We start from the raw sequence: 23,185 nt of genomic DNA, 5'->3' as shown, positions 1-23,185 counted from the left end.
ATTGAATTGCTTTTCACCTTTAGCAAAAACCAGTAGGCCATGATTCAATCTATTTCTGGGTTTTTTATTCTGTTACAATGATCTGTGTATCTGTGCCTCCCCCAATACTGTACTGTCTTGATTACTTTAGCTAAATAAATTCTTAAAATCAGGGAGACTGATTCCTCTCACTTCTTTTTCTGTCAGAGTTGTTTTAGCTATTCTAGCCTTTTCATACACATTTTAGGACAAGCTTGTCTACACTGACAAAAAAAATCTTCCTGGCAATCTTCTTTAAATAGTTATCTCTAGTTTCTGTCTCTCCAAATTCATTCCTCAACCAATTCTAATCCAACTGCTATTACTACTACTCTACCAAGACTGTTCTTGTTCAAAAAGTCTGATGGCCAAATCCAGTATTTAGTTCCCTTACATATACAGTAATCATTCAGTAGGATTCTACACAGTTGACCACCTTCTCTTGAAACATTTTATTCTCATGACTTTTCAGAAACCATGTTTCTGCTCAATTCTCAGTATCTTTTGTTGGCATTCTAACATTTAGAGAAGTAGGAGCTGACATTCTCTACACAATAGCAGAGTGATCTTTAAATATATGTGTGATCATATCATTTTTCTGCTTAAAATTTCCAAAAGCTTCAATGGGGAAAAAATGGAGCTGAAACAACTGGCTATCTTTATGCAAAAAAATGAGGTTGGACCCCACCCCATACCCTATATAAAAATTAATGCGAAACAGATCTAAGACCTAAATGTTAAGAGCTAAAACTATAATACTCTTACAAGAAAACATAGGAGAACATCTTCATGATTTTAGATTTGGCAACTGTTTCTTAAACATGCTGTACCAAAATCACAAGCAATGGAAAAAATAAATAAACTGGACTTCATCAAAATTAAAAAGTTTTATGCTTCAATGGACACCGTCAAGAAAGTGGAAAGAAAACCTGCAAAATGGAAGAAAATATTTGTAGATCATATATTGATAAGGAACTTGTACATGCAGAATATATAAAGAACTCTTACAACTCAACAATAAAGGATAAATGATTTTTATCCAAAGAAGATACACAAATGCCCAATAAGCACATGAAAGGATATTCAACATCATTAGGAAGTTGCAAATTAAAACCCCTTCACAGGCACTAGGATGGGTATAATCAAAAAACCAAACAATAACGCATGTTGGTGAGCATGTAGATAAATTGGAACCCTCTAACGCTGGTGGGAATGCAAAATGATGCAACCACTTTGGAAAACAGTCTGGCAGTTCCTCAAAATGTTAAACATACAGCTACCAAATGATCCAGCAATTCCACTCCTAGGTATATTACCAAGAGAAATGAAAACATATGCCCACCCAAAAACTTATAAAAGAATGTTCATAACAACATTATTCATAACAGTCAAAAAGTACAAACTGGGCTTCCCTGGTGGCGCAGTGGTTAGAAATCCGCCTGCCAATGCAGGGGACACGGGTTCGTGCCCCGGTCCGGGAAGATCCCACATGCCGCGGAGCGGCTAGGCCCGTGAGCCACAACTACTGAGCCTGCGCGTCTGGAGCCTGTGCTCCGCAACGGGAGAGGCCGCGACAGTGAGAGGCCCGCGCACCGCGATGAAGAATGGCCCCCGCTCGCCGCAACTGGAGAAAGCCCTTGCACAGAAACTAAGACCCAACACATCCAAAAATAAATAAATAAATAATTTAAAAAAAAAAAAAAAAAGTAGAAACAACCTAAATGTTCATCAACTAATGAATGGGTAAATAAAATGTAGTATATCCATACAATGGAATATTATTCAGCCATAAAAAGGAACGAAGTACTGATATATGCTACAACATGGGTGAACCCTGATAACATTACGTTCAGTGAAAGAAATCAGACACAAAAGATCACATATTGTAATGTAATTCCACTTCTATGAAATATCCAGAATAGGAAAATCTACAGAGACAGAAAGTAGGTTAGTGGTTACCCTGGATGAAGGGTTTGGGCAGGATGGAAAGAGGCTGCTAAAGGGTACGGGTTTCTTTCCAGAAGTATAAAAATGTTCTAAAATTGTGATCATGGTGAATATACCTTGCAAATATACTAAAAAACTATTTAACTGTACACTTTAAGTGGGTGAATTATAAGGTATGTGAATTATGTCTCAATAAAGCCATTACAAAACAAGTAAACAAACGGAAAACATGACTAGGCTTAAAAAAACAAACTAAAAATTCCAATGGCAATTCATTATAACCAGAGCCAATCCCAAAATCCTTACCCTGAAGTTTACAAAGTATTACAGGATTTGTACTTTTCACCAGCCCCCCCAAATTTTGAGGCACTCTTTTCCCTGACAGCTAGAACCACATTTTTTTCATGTCTCCAAATTCACAATCTTGGTCTCACCAGAGAGCTTCTGTACTAGCTGTGCCCACAGTCCTGTACATGGTTGGCACCTCATCTTTGCATTTTAACCATCACCTTATCAGAAGCCTTCTCTGCCCATCCAATTTAAATAGTCATCCAGTCTCTCTCCATTCCATCTCCTTGCTTTACTTCTCTGCAAAGCACTTATTACAGATTTATTTACTGTCTCCCATGTCCTCTAAAATGTAGGTTTCATCAGAGATTTGTCAGTCTTGTTCACTGCAGAATCCACAGTATCTACATGGTGAATAAACACTCAAATGTTTGTTAATGAGTCAGTATTTCAGAATCTTACCTAGCAGTCCTTTATTATATTTTAGAATCAAGGCATTCCAATTTAGTTACGTGACCCTTAAAAACGTACAGTTTTAAAAATAGTGCTTATATGTCTAAAAATATAAGTAGCAAGGAATATAAAAGAACTACCAATACATTAATATTCCTTACATTTAATCACAGTGTACATTACATGTTCATATATCTGACACCTATCCATTTATCCATCAATTCAAATATATACTGAGGGTCTACCATGTGCTAGGCATTATGCAAGAACACACACAGAACATGGGTCTGGAGTCAGATCCAACTTTATCGTCAGGTTCCAATCCTTCCAGCTGAGTGACCCTGAAGGTATTTAACCTCCCTGAATCTTTGGGGTTTTTTTTTACAAAGTAGTAGGGATAACTAAAGTAAAATTTTATAATTAATTTGTATTTATTATAGATAACCCCAAAGAATCTATAGTATAAAAATATGCAAACATGTAATAATATCATTATATGTGACCCAAAATTTAATCGTGCTTTTAAAATGTCCTAAGTCAAAACCATCTCTATAGAGATGCTCTATGTCTATGGTATTCAGAGCTCTCTCAAGTTAATAGTTGTGTGTGTTTAAGCTATAATCAAAATTGCTTCACAAGGAAAACCCTGGCTTTGCCTGAAGCCTATTTCTGTATAAAAGTAATATAATATGTTTTTTTATTTAGCCAAGTTAAAGATTTGGCTGGACTTTTCAATTTTCTTAAGAGAATCTCAGCCCTGTCATACTAATTTCTGGAATTACACTTCTTCAGAGGGTGAAAAGTGCCAAGAAGACAAAAAGTAAAGAGACTAGGAGCTGATGCTGGGGATGGTGCAAGCAAGTGAAATTTTAAACAGGGTAGAGGAAGTGAAGGGAATAAGAAAGTGAGCCATACAAATACGTGGGAGCAACGGTATTCCAAGAAGGGGAAAGAACAAGTGCAAAGGTCCTGAGGCATGGTTGAGGAACAGAAAGGAGATCAATGTGACTGGAATGGAAGGAGTGAAGCCAGACTAGTAGGAGATCAGAGAGGTGGTGGGGCGGCAGTGCAGATCGTGTAGGATCTTATAGGCCTCGGCAAGCATCGCAGCTTTTCCTCTGAGTGAGATGGGAAGTCTATTGGAGGGTTTTACGAAAAGGAATAACTTAATCTAGGTTTAAAAAAAAAATGTTCTGTCTACTGTGTTAAAAATGGGTGTGTGTGCAAAAGCAGAGTTAGGAGGTAATGTAATACCTATCCCAAAAAATGACATTTAAGAAAAACCATCTAATAGACTTGCTATCAATTTTTCTATGCTGCATCCTTAAATTAGGTTAGACTACTAAGAGGCCACATACACACACACACGCACATGTATGCATTTGTATTTATGTATTTATATACCTTCTTAGACCACAATTTTATCTCCATTATCTCAATATTATGTCAACAAATTAGAATCATTACAAATAGCTTTATGAAAACTTATTGTGTATTAGTTATGACCTGTTCTTTCCTGCTTTTTTACGTTATTTCTGAAAAGAATAACTTACTTTTTTTGTTGGTAGCCCTCCCTCCCTGCCCTTTTTGTGTTGGACGCCAAGAAGTTTATAGGTAAATTTTACAAATTAAGCATAGCAAATGAGTTGTCCTTTAGAGACAGTATATTTACATTTTCCATTTTTCTCAATTCCAAATTCTTATTTTATCTTTTATTAATCTATTTAATTACAAGTTGCCTTAAAACAGATGTATTATAAATGTTTTCATGAAAAAACAATACAAATTTGTCCTATCACAGTAGAAATAGTTTAGTTCTTTTGTAAATTGCAAAAAGAAGTATAAATTAACTAATAATTCTATCCCATTAGAGAGGGGTTAAAGTTTCCTACCTAAAATCCAGGCTAAAAATGTACTTATCCAAGACAAAGAACATACAGGACCGGGCTTCCAGTAGTGTCTAACAGCTATAATGTAGGACGGATAGAAAACTTGCATTTCAATTTTTATCATAAGTAATAACAATTTAGGGAAAAAATCTTCCACAGCATTCTGCTATGAATACCACCCCCAACACTGTCTAACATTCTTGGAACACTGTTACACCCAGGTATTTATATGGCTCACATCCCCATTCATTCACACTACACAATTAGCAAATTATATACACACTTCAGTGTCAAATCTATGACTAAATTCTCCACCAAGAAAAAACACACTGCAAAGAAACTACCTAGCTAAATCTAAATCAATGGCACCTGGAGAGGAAATTTTATTTTTATATTATTATGCTGCTTAGTTATGAAATACTGATATAAAAGATATTGAAATATTAATGGTCCTTCTGAAAAAGTAATCATGATTTCAAAACAAAATCAGAGTTTTTGTTTTGATTGATGGCATACTACTCCATCTGTTCTTTGATTTTTGTCTCCTCCATCTCCCAAAACTTCTTACACCCCCTCTTCCTTCTTTTTTTTTTTTTTTCACGCACACACACTGTATTTTATTTTTACAAGAGATAAATAGACTGACACCAAGCATTGTACATGGATGACCACAACAAAAGCAACAATGATTGCAATTACCAAACATGAAACACACTCATACTATGTCATAATATTGACATTCATTCCAGTAATCCTCCACTGTAACAGCTCCTTTACTTTGCAGTGAAAATTGATTTGTATATTCTTTGCCTCTGAGTCCTTGTGGGATTTTTTCTTTTTTTAAATTCAAACAGAAAGTCACAAAAATTATACTCATCCTCATCAGTTCACTCAGTCCCATGTAATTAATTTTTTTTTTTCATCTTGATCTTATGTTAGCACTTTTATGAGCTCATCAGTTTTTCATTAGAGTTCTGAAAATGCTTATTCATTCAGTTCAGCAGTACAGTCCGGTACCAGAAACCTGTACTTGTCAGAGTCTTTTCCATGAATTTCCTGAAGATGAAACCCTTTTATAGGAACATATTTACAAAAGCATCAGAGTACACCCAGAACTGTCTGTAAATGACAAAAGACTTAAAAATGACCACGGTTAAAGATTTGATGAAAGTTCATAATAATGCAGTTGACAAGAAAATTAGTTATTTCTAAGATACACATTTTAAAGTAATAACTAGGATTATGACTTATAACATTATACCAGAACATATAAGATTTTTAGAAATTTCATGTAATGTCTGAAACATTTATATTAACATATTTCCATACAAATAACCCAATGAAAGTTTAGTATTAGTTGTTTTCTTTGTTTGTTTATACTGCAGGTTCTTATTAGTCATCAATTTTATGCACATCAGTGTATACATGTCAATCCCAATCGCCCAATTCAGCACACCACCATCCCCACTCCACCGCAGTTTTCCCCCCTTGGTGTCCATATGTCTGTTCTCTACATCTGTGTCTCAACTTCTGCCCTGCAAACCGGCTCATCTGTACCATTTTTCTAGGTTCCACATACATGCGTTAATATACGATATTTGTTTTTCTCTTTCTGACTTACTTCACTCTGTATGACAGTCTCTAGATCCATCCACGTCTCAACAAATGACTCAATTTCGTTCCTTTTTATGGCTGAGTAATATTCCATTGTATATATGTACCACTTCTTCTTTATTCATTCGTCTGTTGATGGGCATTTAGGTTGCTTCCATGACCTGGCTATTGTAAATAGTGCTGCAGTGAACATTGGGGTGCATGTGTCTTTTTGAATTATGGTTTTCTCTGGGTATATGCCCAGTAGTGGGATTGCTGGGTCATATGGTAATTCTATTTTTAGTTTTTTAAGGAACCTCCATATTGTTCTCCATAGTGGCTGTATCAATTTACATTCCCACCAACAGTGCAAGAGGGTTCCCTTTTCTCCACACCCTCTCCAGCATTTGTTGTTTGTAGATTTTCTGATGATGCCCGTTCTAACTGGTGTGAGGTGATACCTCATTGTAGTTTTGATTTGCATTTCTCTAATAATTAGTGATGTTGAGCATCTTTTCATGTGCTTCGTGGCCGTCTGTATGTCTTCTTTGGAGAAATGTCTATTTAGGTCTTCTGCCCATTTTTGGATTGGGGTGTTTGTTTCTTTAATATTGAGCTGAATGAGCTGTTTATATATTTTGGAGATTAATCCTTTGTCCGTTGATTCGTTTGCAAATAGTTTCTCCCATTCTGAGGGTTGTCTTTTCGTCTTGTTTATGGTTTCCTTTGCTGTGCAAAAACTTTGAAGTTTCATTAGGTCCCATTTGTTTATTTTTGTTTTTATTTCCATTACTCTAGGAGGTGGATCAAAAAAGATCTTGCTGTGATTTATGTCAAAGAGTGTTCTTCCTATGTTTTCCTCTAAGAGTTTTATAGTGTCCAGTCTTACATTTAGGTCTCTAATCCATTTTGAGTTTATTTTTGTGTATGGTGTTAGGGAGTATTCTAATTTCATTCTTTTACATGTAGCTGTCCAGTTTTCCCAGCACCACTTATTGAAGAGACTGTCTTTTCTCCATTGTATATCTTTGCCTCCTTTGTCATAGATTAGTTGACCATAGGTGCGTGGGTTTATCTCTGGGCTTTCTATCTTGTTCCATTGATCTATGTTTCTGTTTTTGTGCCAGTACCATATTGTCTTGATTACTGTAGCTTTGTAGTATAGTCTGAAGTCAGGGAGTCTGATTCCTCCAGCTCCGTTTTTTTCCCTCAAGATTGCTTTGGCTATTCGGGGTCTTTTGTGTCTCCATACAAATTTTAAGATGATTTGTTCTAGCTCCGTAAAAAATGCCATTGGTAATTTGATAGGGATTGCATTGAATCTGTAGATTGCTTTGGGTAGTATAGTCATTTTCACAATGTTGATTCTTCCAATCCAAGACCATGGTATCTCTCTCCATCTGTTGGTATCATCTTTAATTTCTTTCATCAGTGTCTTATAGTTTTCTGCATACAGGTCTTTTGTCTCCCTAGGTAGGTTTATTCCTAGGTATTTTATTCTTTTTGTTGCAATGGTAAATGGGAGTGTTTCCATAATTTCTCTTTCAGATTTTTCATCATTAGTGTATAGGAATGCAAGAGATTTCTGTGCATTAATTTTGTATCCTGCAACTTTACCATATTCATTAATTAGCTCTAGCAGTTTTCTGGTGGCAGTTTTAGGATTCTCTATGTATAGTATCATGTCATCTGCAAACAGTGACAGTTTTACTTCTTCTTTTCCAATTTGTATTCCTTTTATTTCTTTTTCTTCTCTGATTGCCGTGGCTAGGACTTCCAAAACTATGTTGAATAATAGTGGTGAGAGTGGACATCCTTGTCTTGTTCCTGATCTTAGAGGAAATGCTTTCAGTTTTTCACCATTGAGAATGATGTTTGCTGTGGGTTTGTCATATATGGCCTTTATTATGTTGAGGTAGGTTCCCTCTATGCCTACTTTCTGGAGAGTTTTTATCATAAATGGGTGTTGAATTTTGTCAAAAGCTTTTTCTGCATCTATTGAGATGATCATATGGTTTTTATTCTTCAATTTGTTAATATGGTGTATCACATTGATTGATTTGCGTATATTGAAGAATCCTTGCATCCCTGGGATAAATCCCACTTGATCGTGGTGTATGATCCTTTTAATGTGTTGTTGGATTCTGTTTGCTAGTATTTTGTTGAGGATTTTTGCATCTATATTCATCAGTGATATTGGTCTGTAATTTTCTTTTTTTGTAGTGTCTTTGTCTGGTTTTGGTATCAGGGTGATGGTGGCCTCATAGAATGAGTTTGGGAGTGTTCCTTCCTCTGCAATTTTTTGCAAGAGTCTGAGAAGGATGGGTGTTAGCTCTTCTCTAAATGTTTGATAGAATTCACCTCTGAAGCCATCTGGTCCTGGACTTTTGTTTGTTGGAAGATTTTTAATCACAGTTTCAATTTCATTACTTGTGATTGGTCTGTTCATATTTTCTGCTTCTTCCTGGTTCAGTCTTGGAAGGTTATACCTTTCTAAGAATTCGTCCATTTCTTCCAGGTTGTCCATTTTATTGGCATAAAGTTGCTTGTAGTAGTCTCTTAAGATGCTTTGTATTTCTGTGGTGTCTGTTGTAACTTCTCCTTTTTCATTTCTGATTTTATTGATTTGAGTCCTCTCCCTCTTTTTCTTGATGAGTCTGGCTAATGGCTTATCAATTTTGTTTATCTTCTCAAAGAACCAGCTTTTAGTTTTATTGATCTTTGCTATTGTTTTCTTTGTTTCTATTTCATTTATTTCTCCTCTGATCTTTATGATTTCTTTCCTTCTGCTAACTTTGGGTTTTGTTTGTTCTTCTTTCTCTAGTTTCTTTAGGTGTAAGGTTAGATTGTTTACTTGAGATTTTTCTTGTTTCTTTAGGTAGGCTTGTATAGCTATAAACTTCCCTCTTAGAACTGCTTTTGCTGCATCCCATAGGTTTTGGGTTGTCGTGTTTTCATTGTCATTTGTCTCTAGGTATTTTTTGATTTCCTCTTTGATTTCTTCAGTGATCTCTTGGTTATTTAGTAACGTATTGTTTAGCCTCCATGTGTTTGTGTTTTTTACGTTTTTTCCCCTGTAATTCATTTCTAATCTCATAGCGTTGTGGTCAGAAAAGATGCTTGATATGATTTCAATTTTCTTGAATTTACTGAGGCTTGATTTGTGACCCAAGATGTGATCTATCCTGGAGAATGTTCCGTGCGCACTTGAGAAGAATGTGTAATCTGCTGTTTTTGGATGGAATGTCCTATAAATATCAATTAAATCTATCTGGTCTATTGTGTCATTTAAAGCTTCTGTTTCCTTATTTATTTTCATTTTGGATGATCTGTCCATTGGTGTAAGTGAGGTGTTAAAGTCCCCCACTATTATTGTGTTACCGTCAATTTCCTCTTTTATAGCTGTTAGCAGTTGCCTTATGTAATGAGGTGCTCCTATGTTGGATGCATATATATTTATAATTGTTATATCTTCTTCTTGGATTGATCCCTTGATCATTATGTAGTGTCCTTCCTTGTCTCTTGTAACATTCTTTATTTTAAACTCTATTTTATCTGATATGAGTATAGCTACTCCAGCTTTCTTTTGATTTCCATTTGCATGGAATATCTTTTTCCATCCCCTCACTTTCAGTCTGTATGTGTCCCTAGGTCTAAAGTGGGTCTCTTGTAGACAACATATATATGGGTCTTGTTTTTGTATCCATTCAGCAAGCCTGTGTCTTTTGGCTGGAGCATTTAATCCATTCACATTTAAGGTAATTATCGATATGTATGTTCCTATGACCATTTTCTTAATTGTTTTGGGTTTGTTTTTGTAGGTCCTTTTCTTCTCTTGTGTTTCCCACTTAGAGAAGTTCCTTGAACATTTGTTGTAGAGCTGGTTTGGTGGTGCTGAATTCTCTTAGCTTTTGCTTGTCTGTAAAGCTTTTGATTTCTCCATCAAATCTAAATGAGATCCTTGCCGGGTAGAGTAATCTTGGTTGTAGGTTCTTCCCTTTCATCACTTTAAGTATATCATGCCACTCCCTTCTGGCTTGTAGAGTTTCTGCTGAGAAATCAGCTGTTAACCTTATGGGAGTTCCCTTGTATGTTATTTGTCGTTTTTCCCTTGCTGCTTTCAATAATTTTTCTTTGTCTTTAATTTTTGCCACTTTGATTACTATTTGTCTTGGCGTGCTTCTCCTTGGGTTTATCCTGTATGGGACTCTCTGCGCTTCCTGGACTTGGGTGGCTATTTCCTTTCCCATGTTAGGGAAGTTTTCGACTATAATCTCTTCAAATATTTTCTCTGGTCCTTTCTCTCTCTCTTCTCCTTCTGGGACCCCTATAATGCGAATGTTGCTGCGTTTAATGTTGTCCCAGAGGTCTCTCAGGCTATCTTCATTTCTTTTCATTCTTTTTTCTTTACTCTGTTCCGCAGCAGTGAATTCCACCATTCTGTCTTCCAGGTCACTTATCTGTTCTTCTGCCTCAGTTATTCTACTACTGATTCCTTCTAGTGTAGTTTTCATTTCAGTTATTGTATTGGTCATCTCTGTTTGTTTGTTCTTTAATTCTTCTAGGTCTTTGTTAATCATTTCTTGCATCTTCTCAATCTTTGCCTCCATTCTTATTCCAAGGTCCTGGATCATCTTCACTATCATTATTCTGAATTCTTTTTCTGGAAGGTTGCCTATCTCCACTTCATTTAGTTGTTTTTCTGGGGTTTTTTCTTGTTCCTTCATCTGGTATATAGCCCTCTGCCTTTTCATCTTGTCTATCTTTCTGTAAATGTGGTTTCTGTTCCACAGGCTGCAGGACTGTAGTTTTTCTTGCTTCTGCTGTCTGCCCTCTGGTGGTTGAGGCTATCTAAGAGGCCTGATGGGAGGCTCTGGAGGTGGGTAGAGCTGACTGTTGCTGTGGCAGTCAGAGCTCCGTAAAACTTTAATCCACTTGACTGTTGATGGGTGGGGCTGGGTTCCCTCCCTGTTGGTTGTTTTGCCTGAGGCAACCCAACACTGGAGCCTACCCGGGCTCTTTGGTGGGGCTAATGGCAGACTCTGGGAGGGCTCACGCCAAGGAGTACTTCCCAGAACCTCCGCTGCCAGTGTCCTTGTCCCCACGGTGAAACAGAGCCAGCCCCCGCCTCTGCAGGAGACCCCCCAACACCAGCAGGTATGTCTGGTTCAGTCTCCCCCAGGGTCACTGCTCCTTCCCCTGGGTCCCGATGCACAAACTATTTTGTGTGCGCCCTCCAAGAGTGGGGTCTCTGTTTCCCCCAGTCCTGTCGAAGTCCTGCAATCAATTCCCACTAGGCTTCAAAGTCTGATTCTCTATGAATTCCTCCTCCCGTTGCCGGACCCCCAGGTTGGGAAGCCTGACGTGGGGCTCAGAACGTTCACTCCAGTGGGTGGACTTCTGTGGTATAAGTGCTCGCCAGTCTGTGAGTCACCCACCCAGCAGTTATGGGATTTGATTTTACTCTGATTGCGCCCCTCCTACCGTCTCACTGTGGCTTCTCCTCTGTCCTTGGACGTGGGGCATCCTCCTTGGTGAAGTCCAGTGTCTTCCTGTCGATGATTGTCCAGCAGCCAGTTGTGATTCTGGTGCTCTCGCAAGAGGGAGTGAGAGCACGTCCTTCTACTCCGCCATCTTGGTTAATCCTCCTCTTCCTTCTTTTTATATGCTCTCCTTGCTAAGTCTTTTAAAATTATCCTTTTTCTGGATCCTCCTAATACCAATCCCTACCAATTGTTAATGCAATCAACAATTTATTTCAAACCAGAAAGGGAGTCCCTGCCTCACTACCTCTAGGCTAATTGGTGACCCTCTGCCCAGGGCTAAAAATAGCCACAGCTGCTAATTCATGGTCAACTTATTTTTAGGTTTGCATAAAACCTAAAACACATACACCCAGGTCTAAAGACAGCAGGTTGACGCCAATCAGCAAAAGCAGGTGTTTATTATCTGAAGAGCAACTAAACACTGTATATATTCACATTATCTTTTTATGTCCCATATTACAGGTTTTTGAGCCTGTTTTCAAAACCACTTGGTTTTCCTCTCCTATTAAAAATTTTTTCTTCTCAGCCTATGTAGTATAATCAGATTTCTGAAATTATGAATCAATGGCAATAGAATTTTCCTTACATAAAATGATGGATGCACAGCTAAGAGAATGTTGTAAAATCCTATTTTTTCCCACTGACATATAATGAAAGGAGTGATATATTCCTAGGAACTAAAAGAGCTTAGTTCCTTAATTGTTAGTCCCACACACAGGGTCAAAGAAGCCAAGTGCTCTGGCTGCTATTATGACAGTTATTTTTAGTCTGGACACTGACAGCACTAGAACAGGCCAGAGACAACATCAAGCTGCTCGGCAAGGCAGAGACCCCAGATTGCGTAACTTTGTGCTTTTGGTAACATAATGAACTTATTTACTTTATAAATTAGGATGTTAAATTTCTCACATTGAGTTTTATTTTAACAAGGCCTGGATTTCCTCACAGATATGCAACTTCTCTACACCCAAAATACCGTGAGTTTAAATTATGCTCATCTTCATTGCCCAAAACGGGTCAAAAGTCAAAAGCCTGATACCTACCCTTGCAGAGCTTACGTTACAGTGGGGACAGGAACAAACAAGTAAATAAACATGTAATTCCAAATTGTGATAAATGTTAACAAGGTAAACAGGGTGGAGTGATGAAGAATGACGTAAAGGGGAGGGAGGAAGTAATCTAGATAGTATGATCAAGGAGGTCCTCTCTATAGAGGTGATGTTTAAGGTAAGTGAGAAGTGAAGTATGAACAGAAAACAATCAAACAAAGTCATTCAGTCAACAAATATTTATTCAGCATCTGAATCTGCCAGGGTCTGTTGTAGGAGGTGGTTACATAACCACAAATCAGACAGACGGCATCCCCACCCTCAAAAAGCTGACATTCTAGTGGGGGGAACAACAATGAACACATTTTTTAAATATGGTAAATTTAGATACTAAAAAAAATACTATGACAAACATAAACTAAGATAAACACGATAGTGCCTAAAAGACTGCAGTGGCTTTAGCTTGTCATCATGCAGGGCCTCTCTCAGAGGCTAACAATGAACTGAGATTGAATGAGAGAAGGCAGCAACACAAAGATCTGATAAAAAGCATTCCAAGCAGAAGGAACAGGTGAATAACAAGGGCCCACAGATGGGAATATGCTTGGCATGTTCAAGAGAGGAAAAAATGACCACACTGGCTGGAGCAAAGCTGGTAAGAGATGAGGTCAGAAGGGGCAGTAGCCAGAACCTGGAGTTTTCAAATTTATTTCTGTTGAAATGGGACGCCTCTGGAATGGAGAGGTACTTCAGAATGCTTATTAGTCTAGCTACACTTGGGTGGGTTAAGGGGGATCTACAGGGTATGTACAAAGGTCCTAAACTGGAAAAGAGCTTGCCATGTTCATGGAATTGAAAGGAGATCAGCTGTGGGTAGAGACTATATATACAGGGAGCACAAAAGGAGGTCAGAACAGCGGGCAGGGGACCACTCTGTAAACTGTGGAAAGGAGTTTGGATTTGGAATTTCGGCTTTCATTCGAAATGCAATGGAAAGTCAAAATGGTTATAAATAGGGGAAGGAATGACAACCATGATCATATTTATATTTGAAAAAGGTTACTAAGGCTGTTACCTGGGAAAAGTACTGGAAGAAGGCAAAAGGGGAAGTAAGGACCTGTTAGAATATTAAAAGCCTACTGCAATGGTCCAAAGAAGAGGTAATGGTGGCTTGAACTAGGGGGTAACAATGCAGACATCAGATTGTATTTGGATTCTAGACATATTTTAGAGATAGAATCAATAAGACTTGCTAAATTGGATGTTGGGGTTAAGGGAATGGGAAAACTCAAAGATGGCTCCCGTGTATCTGGCACTTTATGTATGTAAATGGTTAATTTCTCTACAATATGATACTGACTGGTTTCTGGTAACGGTGCTGATGTTAAAATCTGCTGCTGGTACAAGATACAGATGTTGACAGTGGCGAACATTTCTGACCCCTCCCAAACAAAAATAACAAAAAAGAAAAAAACAGAAAGAAAAGGCAGACTTAAAGTAACTCACTATGACTGTTTTCCTGGCAGGACCCACTACTCTATGGAAAATGTAGATAGCAAAAGATACTTTGGTAGAAACTTTCTAGAGATCTGGGATTTTAAAAACCATAGCTAGCTGCTTCTCTATCAGCCAAACAAGCTAATTTCAGGCCCACACACATGTGCCTTGGACAGGTGAGACCCTTGTGCAACAGTTAAACTAAAAGATTCCTAGAAAGAAATGAGCGAAGACCATTCGAGTAAGAAAAATAAGACAAAGCTTTAGCACAGACTAAAGAAAGTTTCCAAAACTAATATTCAGTCACAGAACAACTTTTCATGCTGAAACAAGAACCTGAATATATTCATTCAAACTAAAGAGAGATAAAAATCACTGTGCTTTTTTTTAGTAGCAACTGGAAGCAAAGCACTAAAGTTGAGAATAGCATTTTGAATTTTAGTATCATCATAAGTTAAGAGTAATGGGGTTTTTCATCCTAAAAGCTTTCTTGCATCACTGCAGCATATCCCAGCAGATCTCTTAACCTGGAGCTACATGACTTTTTTTCTCCCTGGAATATTAACATGCATATCAACTCAAGCAAAGAAAACAAAATCAGCTGGCATAATGCTAACCTCTTGAAAACTATTAATCACAAATTTTAACCAGTCACTCATTCCTAATCTTTATAAGAAAATGGATATTTAAAATTAAAAGCAGGGCTCCCCTGGTGGCGCAGTGGTTAAGAATCCGCCTGCCAGTGCAGGGAACGCGGGTTCGAGCCCTGGTCCGGGAAGATCCCACAGGCCACGGAGCAACTAAGCCCGTGCGCCACAACTACTGAACCTGCGTTCTAGAGCCCGCGAGCCACAGCTACTGAGCCTGCGTGCCTAGAGCCTGTGCTCCGCAACAAGAGAAGCCACCGCAGTGAGAAGCCCGCACACCAGAACAAAGAGCAGCCCCCGCTCACCACAACTAGAGAAAGCCAGCGTGCAGCGACGAAGACCCAATGTAGCCAAAAATAAATAAATAAATGTTAATTTAAAAAAATATATTAAAAGCAGTCAATTGTATACATGAAAACCTAAACTACATCAAATTTTCCTTCTAAAGTGTTATAAACAACTCTAAATTATAAATGTTGCCATTTCTGTGCTATACTTGATTTTATAGGTACACTAGAAATCTTTTCTAGATTAATCTTGAAGGCTACACTGGAGGACTTATTATTTCAAAAGAGCACCTTCTGAGGAAGGCTCTCTTTTTAAAACCAAGTGTTAGTTACGTGTTACTCTTTACTTCTAAAAGCTACAGAAACTAAAATGGTAAGAGGAGGGGAAAATGTTTAAAGCCACAGGTCAAGAAACAGAAGGGAGAGTCTGTGGAGGACAGAGTGTGTAGGAGGAGGAACAGGACATATTCAGTAGGGCAAAGGTTTTATATATTGTATAAAGAAAAATATATCTTAAAAAATATTGTTTTGTATGCTATTTCTGTTATATACACACTCACATATACATGTACGTGTATATTGAGTCACAGAGTCACAATGTAAAATGTATCTTACCTACTGTCAAAAAAGTTTGAGAATTATTGGCTTAAATAATAATTGTATCCCCTATACAGAGGGGATACAGTTAAGAAGAGAGCCAATCAGTCTGGCAAGGCCTAGGAGGGGGCTTGAAACACAAACGATATATACGGACAAGGTCGGAATAACACATGAGGGGCTGGTTGAAATTCAGAATAAGTAATTGACATCCTTTCCCTTGAGATCACTTTAATTATAATGAAATAGAATATGAGGCATTTTTCATTTGCCAGGTTATTTCCCAGTTAAAGAAAAGAAAAAATCAATGATCATCAAGTGGGTTGTGCTTCAAAGAGAATCATTAAATTTAGGAAATGCTTTAAAATGTCTAGGTTTTATTTAAATTTGTATTAAATTTTAAAGATGTTATAAAGATTGCACTTCTAATTACATGGTCAGGTAACAAAGACATTCTGGTTAGACATACCCGATTTCTAATTATACCTAACTTTTTGAAACTGTCTTTTGGATTCTGGGGCATTGTTCTAATTCTCCTTTCTAACTCTTCAACAATGGCTTTGCAATTTCCTTTGCTAACTTGTTCCTCTGCTCAAAAATGTTACCATTCTTAGGGTTCTAGCCTCATCATGGGAGATCCCCAAATAATAATATCTACGATTTCTTGAACATTAATTATGCACTGGAGACTGCTCTAAGTGCTTTACATGTATCGCTAATCCTCATAACCACTCTATGATAGGTCTTATTACAGTAAGACCAAAGATTAACATGAATTCATATTTAACACAACTGTTGACTGGCAATGAAGAAAGAAAAATGATAGTTACTGGAAAGAGCAGCAAAATCAATTGACAAACTACTATTTATAGGAGGAAGTATAGCAATTAAGAATGTCACTCTCAACCCTACATTCTGAGCATGTAATGCATCCCAGCTCTGCTATTTACATGCTGTATGACCTTGGTTAAATTATTTCAAAATGCCTCCATTTCATTATCTATAAAATAGGAATAACCCAAGAGAAAAGAAAGCATTTGCCTATACAAAGATCTGTAGCAGCTTTATGGTGAATAAACAAGTTGTGATTTATCTTAACAATGGAACACTACTTAGCAATAAAAAGTAATGAACTTATTGATACACATAAAATCATTGATGGTTTTCAAAATAACTATGCTGAGTAAAGAAGCCAGACCCCTCCCCTCAAAAAAGACAAAGAAAAATAACACATTATATGACTGCATTTGTATATAGTACTAGAAAATGGAAACAGGTCTATAGTGACAGAAAGCAGAAAAGTGGTTGCCTGGGGACTGGGGATAGGAAGGCAAGATTACAAAGAGGCTTAAGGAAACTTCTGAGGTGATGAATATGTTCATTATCTTGACTGTGGTGATGGTTTCACAGATTTATATATATGTCAAAGCTTACCAATCTGTACACTTTAAATATGTGTAGTTTATTGTATGCCAGTTATACCTCAATAAGGTTGTTTAGGAAAAGAAAAAAAAAAAGGAGTAATATATCTCTCACAGGGTCATTGTGATCACCTAATATTCACTGAAAAATGCTGCTATTATAATTTTAAAGTCTATGATTCATATCTGAATACAAATTTAAAGAACTTTATTGTGCTTCTATGGGGCAAATCCTATACAAACTAATGAAAATAATAATGCCTATAAAAAGTTATAAACACATTAAATACATTTTTAGCTTAAGACTCTCCAAACAACAAAAAGATTATATTAATTTTTATATAGTGTTTCTGAGCAAAGTATTGTGCTAAAGGCACTACCTAGATTATTTCATGTAATCCTTATAACAATCTTTTGAGATAGGTGATATTATCTCCATTTTACATATGAAGATATAAGGGCCTCACGGTGGTATGTAACTTACCCAAGTTCATACTGTAAGTAGAAAAGGTAAAACACTCAAGCCAGATCTCACAGACTCCGAAGTCCATGGCAACAATTTTTTTTTTACATCACTGAAAGAAGGTCACCTGACTACTGGCTTAGAATGGGAAGTTTCCTAGAATTTAAACAGTTGACAAGGAAGGATTTCACTGCCTAACCTTCAGGAACTTAACATTCTACTACATAAAGTGAATAAATTAGCATTACTTACCATATCTGTAGCTTGATCTTCTTTCCTTGTAATTCAACTGTTTTGATCTTAAAGTCTATTCCTACAACATAGAAAAAAAAAGGTAAATTGTATCTATGGCTCTGAACATGGCTATACTAAAATTAATTGGTGTAAAAACACACGTTCAAAATTTTTTGTTTGGTTCTGGAAATTTACTATGTATGCAATTCTGAGCAAAAGTGTCCAACTGTAAACCTGTGTGATATAAGATCCAAGACAGTAGAAGAAATAGTTATATACAGAGAGATTTTACAATTAGGAAATTAAAAAAAAATTTTTTTAATATCTAATATTTTAATGCAAAAGAATAAAAAGATGTTTCCTATTAGCAAAAAACATAGCCTTCACTAGCTGGCAGAAAAGAATACTACCAGGGATAAAGAGGGTCATTTCATAATGATGAACAGGTCAATGAATCAGAAAGTGCAAAAGTACTGGATGTTTATGCATCTAGTAACACAGTGTGTCACAGTACATGAAGCAAAAGTATTATAGGTTCCCCAGGATCTGCCTGCTCTTTAACTAACTAAAATCTTCAACTTGGCCCTTTCAGTTTGTTTCCCATACCCAATTAAAAGAAAAAAAGAGGGCCATTTGTCTGACACTTACAAACCTCAGACTATGTCTACAGCCCATATTTTTGTTTCTCTAGGAATTACTGAGAAAATCGTCCTAAAATGACCTGGTTGTCAAGAACAACTCTGAACAGGACTGAACAATCCCAGTTAGGCATAGAATTTATTAATTAATCTTAATGACAAACCTGACAGCCAATACTATTTCAGAAAACTTTCCTGAATAGAAGTGAAATTAGGACAGTCTGAAAGCTCCAAACCCTTTGTGATGGAAACCAGGTAACACTGGAAAACGTCCAAGAACTTAGACTGTTTTAAGCCATCTACCTAATTGTTCAAGACAGAAACCTCATCCTAGACTCCATGAGTTTCCCTCTCCATCTCATGTTGTCTATCCTCAAAATAATTAGCAGCAGTTGAAGCAGTTCTTCATTCTTTTCTGCACAAAAACTCTGCTAGTGTTCCTACCTCTCCGGCCACTCGTCAATCTTCATTATTGGTTTCTCCTCATCTAACTTTTCTAAAAATTGGAGTGAACTTCTTTCCCTGATTTTATGGCCTTAAATTCCATGTACACACTGGCAGCTCTCAAATTTTATATCATAGCCCAGACTGCTCCCCTGAACTCCAAACTTAAGATACCCAACTGCTTACTGGCTATCTCCAAATCTCATCTTTCACAAAGACCAAAAGCAGAAGTCCCTAAAATAGTTCATATGGTCTTATACATTCTGTCCACCTCCCCCTGCTCACTCTGACCTCAGCATTTTCTATACCATCTTTTTTTAAAAAATATTTACTTATTTATTTGTTTTTTAAATTTTGGCTGCACTGGGCCTTCACTGCGGCATGCGAGATCTTTAGTTGCAGCATGTGGGCTCCTCAGTTGTGGCAGGCGGCATGCATGCAGGATCTAGTTCCTCGACCAGGGATCAAACCCGGGCTCCCTGCACTGGGAGTGCGGAGTCTTACCCACTGGACAACCAGCGAAGTCCCAGCATTTTCTATATCATCTTACTCTGATCTAGCTAACAGTACTGGCTTCCACAAGTTGTTCCAAACACAGGTCAGGCAGATTCCCACCTCAAGGCCTCTGTATATACTGTTCTCCCATCCTGGAATACTTTCTTCTCCATCAGAGCTCCTTCCCCTAGCTAACATATCCTAAGCTGCAACTTTTCCTCATGCCCCTTACCCCATGTCCATTATCTGTTAATACTCCCTTAACCCTATTCCTTACTTTTTAATCTTTAACATTCCTTAAATATACTGTATATATTTACTTATTCCTTTTCTTTTTCTGCCTCCCTTTGCCAAATATAAGATCCAACAAGGGTAGGGATTTTTATCTGTTCAATTCTATTAAATTCCCAGCACCTAGAGCTATGCCTAACATATAAGCAGGCATTCAAGAAATCACTGTTGAATAAACAGATAAACGACATTTTCTAGAGAAAATAAAAGGGTCCCTGAGAAAAGACACAGATACTTCAACTTTAGGGCGAAACTCACCACTTGACAAGTTCCACACTTGCCTACTTAGCTTCCAGTCAGCTTTTTAGAGCTTCAGGCAAAAGCATGATGGACAAAGTTCCAATGAGATATCAAAATAAACAAGCAAAAACAAACAAAACAGGAAACCTGGAGGAAACAGGGGCAATACAGAGGAAAAGATATAGTTCTTTTTATATTCTCAGACAAGATGGGGTGGGGAGGGGGGAAGAAACAGTAATCTGAACTAGAAAACTCCTGGAAATTAAAAAGGCAGAAATAATATACTCAACAGAAAGGCTGTAAAGGAAAATTAAGATCTCTCAAAAAATACAACAAAATGACAAAGAATGGAATATATGTGAGATATAAGTGAGAAGATCATACCAGGAGATCTGATATCTAACTCACAGAAGTTCAAGAAAGAACAGAGAAAATGACACACAGAAAATAGTAATCTAAAAATTATGCAAGAAAACTTAACAGAATCAAAGGAATCTATTTTAGACTGAAAGACTCACCTAGTGCCTAGCATAATGAATAAAATAAGATCTATACCAAATTATATCATCATGAAATTTCAGGGCTAAAGATACATTTCAGGAATAAAGATATTATAAAAGCTTGCAGAGAAACAAACCAGGCCATATTAAACAATCAAGAATAACAACTCTGAACTACTCAACGGCAACACTAGAATCCAGAATACAAAAAGGTAAATAAAAAGTATTCTCGGGCTTCCCTGGTGGCACAGTGGTTAAGAATCTGCCTGCCGGGGCTTCCCTGGTGGCGCAGTGGTTGAGAGTCTGCCTGCCAATGCAGGGGACACGGGTTCGAGCCCTGGTCTGGGAAGATCCCACATGCCGCGGAGCAGCCGGGCCCATGAGCCACAATTACTGAGCCTGCGCGTCTGGAGCCTGTGCTCCGCAGCAAGAGAGGCCGCGATGGTGAGAGGCCCGCGCACCGTGATTAAGAGTGGCCCCCGCTTGCCGCAACTGGAGAAAGCCCTCGCACAGAAACGAAGACCCAACACAGCCATTAATAAATAAATAAATAAATAAATAAAATTAAACAAACAAAAAACAGTATTTGTCGTTTAAAAAAAAAAAAAAAAAAAAGAATCTGCCTGCCAACGCAGGGGACATGGGTTCGAGCCCTGGTCCGGGAAGATCCCACATGCCGTGGAGCAACTAAGCCCGTGCGCCACAACTACTGAGCCCGCATGCCTAGAGCCAGTGCTCCGCAACGAGAGAAGCCACTGCAATGAGAAGCCCGTGAACTGCAACAAAGAGTAGCCCCCATCACTGAAACTAGAGAAAGCCCGCACGCAGCAACGAAGACCCAACGCAGCCAAAAATAAATTAATTTTAAAAAAAGCATTCTCAACCTATATCCAGCCAAAAATCAAATAAGAGTAAAAAAAAGGCATTTCTAAAGATGAAAGATCTCAAAATATTTAGCTCTCGTGCATCTTTTCTAAGACAGCTACTAGGAGAGATTGCTTTACCAAGAATAGGAAGAAAAAGAATCCAGCAAAGAGAGTGATATAGGGAATTCCCTGGTGGTCCAGTGGTTAGGACTCGGTGCTTTCACTGCCGTAGCCTGGGTTCAATCCCTTGTCGGGAAACTAAGATCCCGCAAGCCATGCAGCACACCCTTCTACCCCCCAAAAAAAGAGTGATGTAAAGGGCAGTTCAAACTGGCCTAGAGAAGCAACCAGTTCAGGAGAGAATGAGGACAGAAAACAACAGGACAGAATAAAATGCTAAAATGCAGAGAAAGTGCCAAGAGGTATGCCTCCTAAGAGAGGGAGGGGATGAAATGGTATTAATGGAATTTAAATGAAAAGAAGAGTTCAGAGGGTCTGGCAATTCTGTTGTAGAGTTTGGGATAAAGTATGAATAGTGCCTTGAAATCTAAGCATATGTAACAATGAAGGGACTGTAAACTCAGTAAAAACAGAAAGCTGTCCAAGAAAGGAAATGCAATTATAGTACACTACTTGGTTTAGCAGTTAACAAAACGTGTTATAACTATTTGAGAAGATGAAGGGAGAGGCACCAAGAATGCCTCATGGTATTAGAGTATTCCAATTCTCATCTTCCATAACGACAAGAGAAAATTTCTCAAATTAGTCTTTTTAAAAGCTAAAAACATATGACTAAGGAATATGGGGTTGAATATCAGAAGTAAAGGCCAAAAAATGTTTGGGAAAGGTAACACACAAGTGAGCATGGGGCAAGGCTTTATTGTTGCTGCTGCTGTTGTCACAGGCCTTAAAGTACTAACTTCTAAAACTCTGTAGCTATTACATTAATAGAAACAAAAATTAGGTTAATACAGGAGGAGGTATGTTTACAAATGTTCTCTCCACTACGCAAACACTCCGACTTGATCACCGAACTTCTAGCATGGCCCCAAGCCACCGCTACAGTCTCGTTCCTTCCAGCCTTCTTTCTATAGTCACTCTCAAAAACAACTTTTACAACTGTGCACTTTTCCCAAGTAAATACCTTAGTCACTCCAGCACGTACTTTCCACACCCTCAAACATAGGTTGAAAAAACCTATATTTAAGATAGAGTAGAAAAGTTTTTGATACAATTTAAAGATTAGGGCAAAATCAATAACTCAGTTGCCAAGAGAAGCTAGGAAAACCTATCACCCTTTACGATTATGCCAGGAAGAATCAGATTCTCCTGCAACACTATCATTGTTAAATTACCACAGACTAGAGCAAAATCATAGGGTTTGATCCAACCAGCGATTCTTTTCCAGCTTTTGCTTACATAAAAACATACTAGAGGAAATCCTCACTTTTTACAGATTCCTGGGACCCAGTTCAAACGAGTATTTCAATTTACCACAGTTTAACTCATTTATCAACTTTCAGTTGCTCAGGAAAGTGAGAAACAATATCAGGCAAAACATTTGCCTTAATGATGTTGCACCATCCAGTGGCAAGAAAAGTAACTGCAACTTCTAGTCACTATAAATATCAGTTCTCCAAAGCTTGGCTTCTGATGACACATCAATAGTAATTAATAAGCAGAAACTAACACACCATTGTAAAGCAATTATACTCCAATAAAGATGTTTAAAAAAAAATAGTAATTAATGCAGGCAGAAACAACCTATATAATAAACTCCAG

General features: G+C 37.6%; 1 protein-coding gene across 1 annotated transcript in view; it reads right to left on the bottom strand.

Moving 5' to 3' along the window:
- The window catches only part of RAB10 (RAB10, member RAS oncogene family), an 82,831-nt gene that overhangs the window by 14,333 nt on the left and 45,313 nt on the right, over nt 1-23,185 (bottom strand). Inside the window, exon 2 of the mRNA XM_061211051.1 lies at nt 17,948-18,008. Coding sequence (XP_061067034.1) covers nt 17,948-18,008 — 61 coding nt within the window. The remainder of the gene's footprint in view (nt 1-17,947; nt 18,009-23,185) is intronic.

This window comes from Eubalaena glacialis, chromosome 14 (genome assembly GCF_028564815.1).
Source record: "Eubalaena glacialis isolate mEubGla1 chromosome 14, mEubGla1.1.hap2.+ XY, whole genome shotgun sequence".
NCBI classification, from domain to species: domain Eukaryota; kingdom Metazoa; phylum Chordata; class Mammalia; order Artiodactyla; family Balaenidae; genus Eubalaena; species Eubalaena glacialis.
This window is presented reverse-complemented; position numbering and strand designations above follow the sequence as displayed.